The sequence below is a fragment of the Drosophila kikkawai genome, chromosome X (genome assembly GCF_030179895.1).
Source record: "Drosophila kikkawai strain 14028-0561.14 chromosome X, DkikHiC1v2, whole genome shotgun sequence".
In the NCBI taxonomy this organism is placed as follows: Eukaryota; Metazoa; Arthropoda; class Insecta; order Diptera; family Drosophilidae; genus Drosophila; species Drosophila kikkawai.
The window spans coordinates 20064310-20076145 of NC_091733.1; the positions used below are offsets into that span (position 1 = coordinate 20064310).

At 45.0% G+C, this 11836-nt stretch overlaps 3 protein-coding genes across 3 annotated transcripts in view; 1 reads left to right on the forward strand and 2 right to left on the reverse strand.

The window, feature by feature from the left end:
* Positions 1-7713, forward strand: part of Nadsyn (NAD synthetase) — a 34885-nt gene extending 27172 nt beyond the window's left edge. The window contains exons 4-7 of the mRNA XM_017180656.2: positions 3276-3521; positions 3691-3780; positions 3837-5270; positions 5341-7713. Coding sequence (XP_017036145.1) covers positions 3376-3521; positions 3691-3780; positions 3837-5270; positions 5341-6037 — 2367 coding nt within the window. The 5' untranslated portion in view covers positions 3276-3375 and the 3' untranslated portion in view covers positions 6038-7713. The remainder of the gene's footprint in view (positions 1-3275; positions 3522-3690; positions 3781-3836; positions 5271-5340) is intronic.
* On the reverse strand, positions 7687-9044 carry LOC108084455 (inosine-uridine preferring nucleoside hydrolase-like). The gene has a single exon (XM_017180669.3). It carries the CDS (start codon positions 8778-8780, stop codon positions 7710-7712), a length of 1071 nt encoding a protein of 356 aa, XP_017036158.1. The 5' UTR covers positions 8781-9044; the 3' UTR covers positions 7687-7709.
* Positions 9045-9840: 796 nt separating this feature from the next.
* Positions 9841-11152, reverse strand: LOC108084288 (non-specific ribonucleoside hydrolase RihC). The gene is made up of 2 exons (XM_017180451.2): positions 10867-11152; positions 9841-10809 (listed from the first exon to the last, which is right to left on the reverse strand). Exons 1-2 carry the CDS (start codon positions 11077-11079, stop codon positions 9994-9996), a joined length of 1029 nt encoding a protein of 342 aa, XP_017035940.1. The 5' UTR covers positions 11080-11152; the 3' UTR covers positions 9841-9993.
* Between the last annotated feature and the right edge of the window lie 684 nt (positions 11153-11836).

Below are 11836 nucleotides of genomic sequence, written 5' to 3' on the forward strand. Positions count from 1 at the left end.
TCCGGCGGAACGAATTTGTTAACGGTGAACGGCGTCCGACGCCGGATACCGGGTGACTGGCTGGCTATTGGCCACTGGATGGGATCGGATGCCGCTGGAAAAGCCGGAAAATTTGTTGTTGTCGAAGAACGGCAACGGAAACGGAAACGGAGCACTTCGTGACAATGCGACGCGGGCTGGCAAACAAATCAAAGCGAATTAGTTGCATTAGTGGCAGCTATCAGCGGAAAAGCGGCATGGCGGCGGCCGCTCTGCTCCGGGATGCGACGTTGCTACCAATGGGCTCTCCCTGTCCCCAGGCAGCAGTTCCAGTTTCAGTTCCCACTTTCCCCGAACCGCTGCCAAGTCGGGAAAGCGGACCAGCTGGCGTGCCAGCACCTAGGAGCCACAATGCACATGCGAGTCCATTGGGAAACAGGGTGTCCTTGGGTTCACATCCGGCAGCTGCCTAAAACAAAGGTTTAATCTTGAGTTGAATTACCTAATTTACCAATTTTTTAATTTGTTTATTTAGAAAGTGTTATAAACTTTGTATGCCCGGATAATCGCATTATTTTATACCAATTTCTGGACACTCTGTATGCCAGATAATCGTATGTACTGGCATATTTATCAGATGCCCCTTCCCGTCCCTCACTGCGCCACCATTGGTGATTTTGTGCCATTAAAATTGGCTGCCAATTGGCAGAAGTTTTTTCTTATATTTTTTTTTAGCTGCATTCCCGCTTTCTCCAGCCTTTTTGTTTTTTATTATCCCCCCAGAAGCTTTGCCCTTTGCTGCGGTTCAAAGTTCAATGCATTTTACTTGCGACACGCACACACCTAGCCCCCATGACCTCCCCCTCCCCCACAGAAACACCTGAGCGCTGGTGGTGTTGTTGTGTCCAATTCCCCCGCCAGAAATGGCTATTTTTTGGTTTTAATCTTTAATTAAAGTTAAGGAATTATAATAAGTTAAATTTAATAATTAAAAATTATGTGAAATATCTAGAAAAATTTAAGAATTTAAAAAGATTTTAGCAAGAATGGTTTTCACGAAATATATGTTGACAATCTAAGCGCTTATGGAATTACCAAAAGTTCTTTAAAACTTTTATTTTTGCTTTAGTAATACATTTAAAATATTTTATATTTATAATATATAATATACTCAAACTTTAAGACAATGTTAAACATTTGTTTTAATTTATATTATTTTTGTTTTTATATTATTTCCCATTTATTTTGTATTTAAGTTAGCTACGTTTCTAGCCTTTGGCCTCATCGCTATAAAAGCTTTTTAGTCGAACTGCAAAACTGACAGTCCATCTCACACATTCCCCTACACACATGGAGGCGTCGAAAAATCCTAAACGCAACTTTGTCAGAGACTCTCCAGGTGGAAGGAGGCGAAATCTGAGGGCTTAGGGATAGTAGTGGCTGGGGCCCGGGAGAGTGCTCCTGTCAGCCGTCAAGCGGGAGAAATGAAATATGCGCGACTTCTACGGGCCAACTAAATGAACTCTGAACTTTATGCGAAATATCACCACCTGCATGCATGCATGTGTGTACCTGTGTGTGCCTGTGTGTGTGTGTGCTGCGTGTTTTAAACTTTTGCCGCTTGGCAAAGTAAATTTGCATACGGTTTTTTCGGTTAAGTGAGACGGGGGGACAGGTGGTGGCAAAGAACACGGTAAAAAAAGATGTAAAAAGTGGGTGTATGTATAAGTTTTTTAAACTGAAGAGTATGAGACCTTTTTAAGCAAGCTCTTAGCTTAATTTATATGTTTTATTCTATTTTGATTAACTATTTATATCAGTGCTGGGCGAAAGATTTAAAGAAAAGAGCCATTGCAGGAACATTGACCCACAGAGAGAGATGTGCGTTGAGTATAACACACGATTTGCTTTTGCAAGACTCTCTAGAGAGTCGTATTCTTTGCTTTGCTTCAGGATATATATATTTGATAATTAATTTATGAATATCAATAATTAAAATTATATATTATTATTTAAAAAATAAATAAGATTCCAAAGCTTATCATAATTCCTCTGTGTAGCATTTGGCTTTCAATTTTTGCAGCTCGAAATGCCAAAAGTGCGTCACGAATGATAATATATGGGAGCTGGGACAGCAGTCTAGGTGAGGAAGTAGCCATAGCACCGGAAATTCCACAACTTGATGGGGAATTTCCGAAGTGCTACACACACTAGGGCGGGCTAGAGGCCAGGGATTAACCCGAAACAGACAGTTTTAACCCTGCAAAACAACACTTGAACTTAGGAACATCGGTATCTGAAGCCTTAACACTATTTACACTGTTTTTAGATATTTTTACATTTTTATTAGATGATAAAAGAACATGAAGTCTTGGAATTCTAGCTAGGAAAGATAAAATACCTATACATCGAGGCTGAATTAATATGTTTCCATATAGAAGTCGATATTTTACAATATACAAATGATCGATAAATCGATATTCTATTTGTTATATCAAACCCATTTAATCAAAAAAAAAGAGAGCCAAATAAATAAAATAAAATAGTTTGTATATTTTTCGATATATCGATTTTGGCATTAATCGAAAAATATTTTATTAACATTAACTCCAATGTTTTTTGATTAATGAAATAATCAATATTCTTCGATTAATAAAAAAAATCAATATATCAAAGTTTACAATATTTTCTTAAGGATAATGACCGGCATACCATATATATATTTTATATAGAACATTTCCTCTTCATATAGTAAATTTCTTGTTATAATCGAGAATCCTTATCGGTGGACTTTTAGGTGACGAATTCGCACTTGGGAATTTTTATTTGATAAATATTCTGTCATTAATATATACTTTAAATATATTGGTTTCATTTAAGAAACAAATATATCAAAAAATATATAAATTTTTTATAATATATGTAACATTATAGCCATACATTCCTTATTTTTACAACTTAAAAAATATATATCTCCTGCAATGGGTTAATTTGAAGTCATTCCGGCGGCTGGCTCTAATTTTAGATGCCGGCTACGTCAGCAGGCCCATTTCGGAGACCGGCTTGTTTGATCAATAACCCAGATATATGGCCATAATAGCAACAATGATGGCAACAACAATGGCAATCGCACTGGCAACAGCCAGCCTTAAAAATCAACAAAGCCCACACAGACGAAAAAAGCCGTGAGACCGCCGAGTTCAATCCGAATTCGAATCGCAGCCATCAAAATTAATTGCAACCGCATTGTGCAATTAATTAAAGCCATTTAACACTCGCTCCGTTCTTCCTTCCAGTTGATAACTGCCGAATTTTCTGAACAACCAACGACAATAAAACGGGATATAAACAAAGTGCAATAAGGACATAATCCCAGGATACAAGGATACAGCCAAAATGGGACGCAAAGTGACCGTGGCGGTGTCCACTCTGAACCAGTGGGCCCTGGACTTTGAGGGCAATATGGCGAGAATATTGCAGTCCATCCTGGAGGCCAAGGACATGGGTGCCAGCTATCGCACGGGACCCGAGCTGGAGGTTTGGTAAGTTCTAGCTTAAGCCTATAGTGTCATTTCCCACAATAAGGAAAGAAATTAAATGAAATAGAGGCTAAATCTTGGGGATGAGAAAATTTGTGGGCTACTTCTCATCTTATTCTACAAAAATCCTCACTTTTCCTGAGCTTTCTCGCTTCTTTTGTTTTTCCCACAGCGGCTACAGCTGCGAGGATCACTTCCGCGAGCCGGACACATTCCTGCACTCGTGGGAGGTGCTGCTGGAGGTGATGATGTCGCCCATCTGGTGAGTAGGCAGGCATCTTCTGCCATTTGTCCTGATTAACAATTCAACTCCCCCAGCGAGAATATGCTGGTGGACGTGGGCATGCCGGTGATGCACCGCAATGTGGCCTACAATTGCCGGGTGGCGTTTTTCAACCGCCAGCTCCTGCTGATCCGGCCCAAGATGGCCATGTGCGACGATGGCAACTATCGCGAGTCACGCTGGTTCACCGCCTGGACCAAGTCCCTGCAGACGGAGGAGTTCGTTCTGCCGCGAATGATTGCCCAGCACACGGGCCAGCAGACGGTACCGTTCGGGGACGCCGTGATAGCCACCAGGGACACCTGCCTCGGCTACGAGATCTGCGAGGAGCTGTGGAATGTGCGAAGCAAACACATCGAGATGTCGCTGGCAGGCGTCGAGCTGATCGTCAATAGCTCCGGCAGCTACATGGAGCTAAGGAAGGCCCACATCACCACCGATCTGATCCGGAATGCCAGCTTCAAGGCCGGCGGCGCCTATCTCTTCAGCAATCTGCGTGGCTGCGATGGTCAGCGGGTCTACTTTAACGGCTGCTCGGCCATCGCCCTGAACGGGGAGCTTTTGGCCCGCGGACAGCAGTTCGCCCTGCAGGATGTGGAGGTAACGCTGGCCACCATTGATCTGGAGGAGATTCGTGCCTACCGCGTTAGCCAGCGTTCCCGCTGCTCAACGGCTGCCGGGGCGGCCGACTATCCGCGCATCCACTGCGACTTTGAGATGTCGACGCACAGTGACATCTTCAAGACTTCCACGCCGCCCCTCAACTGGCCGAATCACACGCCCGAGGAGGAGATAGCTCTGGGTCCCGCCTGCTGGCTATGGGACTACCTGAGGCGCTCGGGACAGGGCGGCTTCTTTCTGCCCCTGAGCGGGGGCGTTGACTCCAGCAGCTCGGCCACCATCGTGCATTCCATGTGCCGCCAGATAGTCCAGGCTGTCCAGCTGGGCGATGCACAGGTGCTCCACGACATACGCAAGATACTGGCCGACACGGAATACACGCCGGATAATGCCGCCGGGCTATGCAACCGCCTGCTGGTGACCTGCTTCATGGGCAGTGTGAACAGCAGCAAGGAGACGAGGCGGAGGGCCGCCCAGTTGGCCAACCAGCTGGGCAGCTATCACATCGAGATCAGCATTGATCTGGCTGTGAATGCTCTGCTAGGGATCTTCAATGCGGTCACGGGTCTCACGCCCCGCTTCAAGACGCAGGGCGGCTGTGCCCGCCAGAATCTGGCGCTGCAGAACATTCAGTCGCGGATTCGGATGGTGCTGGCCTACATCTTTGCCCAGCTGATGCTGTGGGTGCGCAACCGGCCGGGCGGACTCCTGGTACTCGGCTCAGCCAATGTGGACGAGTCGCTGCGAGGGTATCTGACCAAGTACGACTGCTCCTCGGCGGACATCAATCCGATTGGTGGCATCTCCAAGATGGATCTGCGTCGGTTCCTGATCTACGCCAAGGATAAGTAAGTGATGTCCAGATTATAGGGTTCCTGGGCTGGTTCTAATCTATTTTCTTTTAACTTCAACACACAGATTCAACCTGCCGGCATTGGAGGGCATCATAGATGCCCCGCCCACAGCCGAACTGGAGCCGCTGCAGGAGAACGGGGAGCTGCAGCAGACGGACGAGCAGGACATGGGCATGACCTATGCCGAGCTCTCCGAGTACGGACGCCTGCGCAAGCAGTCCTTCTGCGGCCCCTACAGCATGTTCTGCCGGCTGGTGGCCACCTGGAAGGGCGACCTCAGTCCCAAGGAGGTGGCCGACAAGGTGAAGCATTTCTTCCGCTGCTACGCCATCAACAGGCACAAGATGACCGTGCTGACGCCGTCGGTGCACGCGGAGAGCTACAGTCCGGATGACAATCGCTTCGACCATCGGCCCTTCCTCTATCGCCCCAACTGGAGCTGGCAGTTCAAGGCCATCGACGATGAGGTGGACAAGCTGCAGCCCATCTATACGCCTTCGTCGTCGGCTCAGCTGCGTCCCAGCAGCGAGGATCTGCTTCTCTCTACGCAGAGATCCTCGCACCTGGACGACTCCAAGCACTCCTCGCCCCTGTCCTCGGCATCTGCATCGATTGACGTGGGCATATCGACGGCGGCAGGGGTTCCACTGCCGGGCGCTGCTGCTCCAGGCGGCGGTCTCTCCAAGAAGCCCAGTGGATACTCCAAGGTGCATGTCAATGTCCTGGGCAAGATCAAAGACCGCACAGGAATTCCCGTCTAAGAAACCGAACGAACTCGCAAAGCACTGTTAAAATTATACAAAGTAAACATTTTTTTTTTTTACCAAGCTTGATGTCCTTACTAAAAAAAAAGAGAACAAGCTAAGACCGTAGCGTTATATACATTTTTCTAAGATCTAAGACATACGTTTGTTAAAACTTAATCTATCAATTTTATGTGACTATGTGCCTTCTATTGTTCGTAATGCTCCGCAGTTATGGTCCTTAAATCACTCTGATGAAGTACTGCCATACCAAGAAAATTATATCCCAAAGAAAGTTTTATCCTGTTTCCACTTATATATCTCACATTTTCATGTTTTCCTTAAATTACTTAATTCATTAATTAGGGATTGGTAAATAATTAAATTAGAGCCCAAATCGTATTGATAGCAAGAGTAGCGGTTGGAATTGAGGGAGTCGTGTGCAGGGGTGACCCGGAAAGATACTATATATATAATTAATAGTATCGATTAAATTTTATAACATTTTTAAAACTCTTTTTTTTTTAAGTATTTTTTCTAGCAATTCTAGGTTAAAGTAAAGCTTAGCTGTAGAGCTGGAAATTAAACCGATTCTATAGTAGATTAATCGATTTTTTAAAATTATGCTATATAAATTATCGATATACATTTTCAAAATCGATTTAATCGAATTCATGTTTCTCTTTCTGAAACCCCAACCGTTTCTATGGCATCCCTGCATATGGCATTGGTACTTTGAATTGAATATAGCTCATTAATTGATATAGCTCGCATCTAACCGATATAGGAATTGAGCAGTTCGCCTAAAACTAACTAGTATTATGAATTCCATATCAAGCACTCGGCACAACTCTAGCTAAAGTAGATCACCATTATCCTAGGTGTAGTTTATGAACTTTCCTAACCCCCTTTGAAGGTGTCACAGCCTTCGTAGCGTCTTTTTCCAGTTGGCCTTATCTTAACGAAAGTCTTTACTCATGCTCAAAACAAAATTTGTACAGCAGCAACTTCTTTGGCACTCACTTATAGTCCTGGGTTCGCTTTGGATCATTTTAATACATTGGTAGTTCTCAAGATACTTTTTCCATTTGTAAAATCGCTACACTATAAAACCAAGGAAGCGTCAATTACAACTAGTGCACAAAGCATAAATATTTAGGAACTATGTGTATTAACTTGAATATAAAAAACACGCTTTAACAGGCCACAAACCTCAGACCAGAGACCCGAGAAAGGCATTGATATAATACTATATAGTAGCTCGCAGTTGTTGTATTTGCGAGATCAAGAGTTAGTTCGACTTTTTTAGGTACTTTATTATATATACAACAACTTTATTGTACTCTTGCGTTGAGCACCCAAGATATTGGTCGAAAATGTTGCAACTATTCAAGTATTTTGTATTCAATATTTAAAGTTCATTTGTGGCCTTGACTAATTGGTTGAATTCATGGTGGAATTAAATTGGTTTTTAAATTGGTTTTTTAAATTCAAGTGAATGTGGACGAAACCTGTACTAAAATTGAGTTATCAAAAGTACATTTCAATGACCTTTTCTTGGGTGCCCTTTTTTCTGTAGTAGCATGTAGGTCTAAAGCACATTGTGAATTTGAACACTCGCATCGCATCGATTTAATGGAACACTGATTGTAGAGTCTAGGAAATATATACACCAGACATTTTTGTAGTTTCAATTGGCTTGACTATTCGCTGGGCGGCCCCGCTTGCAGAGCTCTTCGACGCTCGCCTGTGGATGGAAACCCGTCCAGGAGATGATCGTACGGAATACTTCCCGATTGAGGCGTCTGATAATACGCACATTGATCTTCTTCCCGTGAATGGCGTCCATCTTGCGGCCACGCAGGTGGTCCAGTACCAGTTGACCACGAGTGTGGACTCCGGCTAGCTCCACGGCGGCATAGTACTCGCTCTGGTCGAGGATCATTGCTTTTGGGAAGAGATAGGCGGCCGTGAGTGCGGCATCGGGATTCCGCCACTTTGTAATGCCACGAGACACCAATATAGATCGCTCCACTCTGGTCAGGAGCTCGACAAAGGGATGCATCCCAGCGCCCAGCTCATTCAGGCGCCAGTCGAGCGTCGGGGTAAAGTCATCATCGCAGCACGGCTCCCAGGGCAGGATTAGGGCTGGCTCCTTCAGCCGCTCGAGAGTCGAATGAGCCGCCTCGGGATCCATCATGAAATTGAACTCGGCACTCTTGGTGATGTTGCCCTGGCCGTAGATGTTGCCGCCCATCATATACACCCCGCCGATCTTGTCCAGAAAGGCGTCGTCATAGAGATTGATGCAGTTGGCAAAGTTGGTGAGCGGCCCGCACAACAGAAAGTCCACTTGTTTGGGATGCTGGCAGACCAAGCGATACATGGCATTGACGGCATGCTCCCGCTGCAGTTGCTCCTGCCAGTCGGCCACCTCCGGATAGTCTCCTACGTCCTTGAAGCCATCACTGCCGTGATAGCGCGAGGTGTTTGTCCAAGTACGCGGGACTAAGGGCAAAGCACATCCCTTGAAAACGGGCACATCCATCCTGTCCAGCAACTTGAGCACCCTCAAGGCATTCAGTGAACCGTTCTCCACCTCCGAGTTGCCTTGGACACAGGTGATGGCAATCACTTTGTGGCGTCTTCCGTCGGGCAGGGACAACGACTCCGCTCTCAGGAGCATGGCCAGGGCCCAGGCATCGTCTGCACCAATGTCGCAGTCGAAGATGACCAGGCGTTCCTGCTTGCCACTGTCCATGGCTGTGTCTGCAGGCAACTGCTGGTGGTTACCCCGGGGTCTTTTGTTTTTGATAAAAATATTTGTTTATAATATATGTTATACATATATGCATCTGTGTATGTGAGTAGATTTTGGTGTGTTATCTAGTGTGGCTTTGTTTTTCAAGACCGCATTTCTCTTTATCTTTCTTTGTTCTAAATTTTTATTATATTTACTTTTGTCTTGCAGTTTATATGCCTGATCTAAAACCAGACATTTCTTTATTTTTTTTTTCGTAGTTTTTATTTATTTTTTACTATGAATGTCCAATATCTTAAGCATATTTTGTCAAAGTTTCACATCGATCGTATCAAAATTGACGAAGTTATGAGCAGTTGAACGGAGGTCCGTTTGGTCTTCAATGTTTAAGTATCAAAAAATTTAAAATGGTTTCCTGAAAGGTGCCATTTTGATACACAATAACTTAGCATCTACTGGACGAATCGGTTTGAAATTTGGCTCTAAATACTTTAACAAATTCTACAGATACTCACGTCGTTTTTTTTATTTTTAAATTAATTATATTTTTTATTTAACAAAGTAGTTTAATTTTTTGTCAAAAATCGAGATTTTAATTTCTAATTTAAATAAATAATAAGGAAAAAATGTAAAAAATAAAAAAAAACACTTGAGCACCTCGGCACACTTATCCTTTAATGAATGCTATATATATTTTTTTTTATCAAATGATTCTGAGGACAGTTGGAATGTACACCGAAAACCAACTTTTTTTGAAGGGCACTCGGGAGATTTCGTATAACTCCTATACCTCTTTATATTTTCCAATACAACATTTAACACAAAATTGTTTAAATGTTATTTAATTGAATAAGCTAACTTTAACTGTTTTGCCACGACAAATTTTTGAAAAGTCGCACGTTTGGCACCGAGTTAACCATATCCCACCCTTAAGGGTGTTAAGGGAATTTTCCGCCTTATCAATGCCTGAAAATTGGGTTATCTTCTACGTTTACTATCTACTTTCTTCCACCCTACGTGAGCCAGATAAACCTTGGCCATAGTTAATACCACAACATACTTCAAATAAAAGTCTTCGTATAATCTCGCCTGATGCCTTATCTAACCATAAACTCTGATTAGATCAGAGGAATGGCTCAACCAGAGATTACAGTTCGTTCAATTTGTTCTTTTACATAATTTCCCCTATATCTATAAAGGTTCCTAGAGGTTCCTAGCACAGCTGTGCTATATCCGTCTCCGGCAGGAATCCCGTCCAGGCGATAATCGTGCGAAAGGGCTCGCCATTCAGACGTCTGATGACCCGCACATTGCTCTGCTTGCCGTGAATGGCATCCACCTTGCGGCCACGCAGGTGATCCAGCACCATCTGGCCGCGGGTATGCTCCCCGCTCAGCTCCACGGCGGCATAGTACTCCCTCTGGTCGAGGATCATTGCCTCGGGGAACAGATAGGCGGCCGTGAGCAAGGAATCGCAGCTGATCCACTTCACAAAGCCGCGCGGCACCAGCATTGATCGCTCTGCTCTGTTGAGCAGCTCCACAAACGGATGGCGGACCGCTCCCAGTACGTTCAGTCGCCAGTCGAGGGTTATTCCAAACTCGCCATCGATGCACGTCTCCCAGGGCAGGACTAGAGCCGGCTGCCTCAAGTGGGCCAGAGATATGTGCGCCGCCTCGGGATCCATCATGAAGTTGAACTCGGCGCTCTTGGTGACGTTGCCCTTGCCCTGGATGTTGCCGCCCATGATGTACACCCCACCGATCTTGTCCAGAAAGGCGTCGCCATACAGGTTAATGCAGTTGGCAAAGTTCGTGAGCGGCCCGCATAGCAGGAAGTCCACTTGTCCGGGATGCTGGCAGGCCAGGCGATACATGGCATTGACGGCGTGCTCCGGCTGCACCTCCTTGTCCGCGTCCACCGCCGGATAGTCGCCCACGTCGTTGAAGCCGTCCATACCATGGAAACGGTAGGTGTAGCTCCAAGTACGCGGCACAATGGGATTGGCGCAGCCCTTAAATACGGGCACCTGAGGGGAGAGGGAGGAAATGAAGTCAGTTGAAAGGGCCAACAGTCAGTGACTTACATCCCGCCTGTCCAGCGTATGGAGCACCCGCAGGGCGTTCAGGGTGCCATTGACCACGTCAGTGTTGCCCTGAACGCTGGTGATGGCCACCACTTTGATGCTCCTGCCGCCGGGTAGCGTCAGCTCCTCTGCCCGCAGCATCATGGCCAGGCCCCAGGCATCGTCCGTTCCGATGTCGCAGTCGTAGACCGCCAGGCGCTCCTTCTTCTCCATGCCAAACCGATCGTGGCTGTTTGTTGGTTAATAATTTGTTGCTCCCGCAGAGCCGGCACAGCTTCTATCGATTGCGAGTGCTGTGTTATCGCCAAGAGGTTCCTATCGCTATTTTGGCCACCAACAAATAAGCTTAAATACAGTGGATTTTTGGGCAAATGGTTTATAGGGAACCGTAGGGGGCTTCATTGTGTTCTTTATATTTTGAAAATGGCTCTCGAAAGCCATTGATCGCTGGAATACCAAATTAGTTTTACTTAAGCTTTTAATTTAAAACTTTGAAGAATAAACAAAGCCTAATGTTTAATTTTTGTTTAATTAAAGCCCTGAATTTTGGCCAGCTGTTGGTCAATGTTGTGTTTCTCAATTCAGCTGAGTTTCCGTGGTGAATTTCATTGGAAGCCGACTTCATGTTTTAAACAAATAAAATAAAGCATTAATTAAAATAAAAGAAGCATCAACAACCGAGTCGATCTAGCCATGTTCATCTGTCCGTTTCTACGCAAACTAGTCCCTCAGTTTTGAAGCTAACTGAATGAAATTTTGCAGATAGTCTTCTGAGTACTCTTACTGCTATATAAGTCGGAACTGGCCGGATCAGACGACTATATCATATAGCTGCCATAGAAATGACAGACAAATTAGCCGAAGTTAGCTTCCTTTCTTGTTGGTAGGTAATTTAGCAGCTGTTGGGGAACTTGAGGATGTTTTTTTGGAGTTTCTATTTGAGGGGTTGTCTAATGTGGTGATAGGGTTG

What these genes read in the sequence shown, in the direction of transcription:
- LOC108084288 (XM_017180451.2), bottom strand. Translation starts at nt 11,079, where the DNA reads ATGGAGAAGAAGGAGCGCCTGGCGGTCTACGACTGCGACATCGGAACG. An exon ending in ATACGCTGGACAGGCGGGAT is followed by an intron (nt 10,810 to 10,866) that starts GTAAGTCACTGA and finishes CTCTCCCCTCAG; the next exon opens with GTGCCCGTATTTAAGGGCTG.
- LOC108084455 (XM_017180669.3), bottom strand. Translation starts at nt 8,780, where the DNA reads ATGGACAGTGGCAAGCAGGAACGCCTGGTCATCTTCGACTGCGACATT.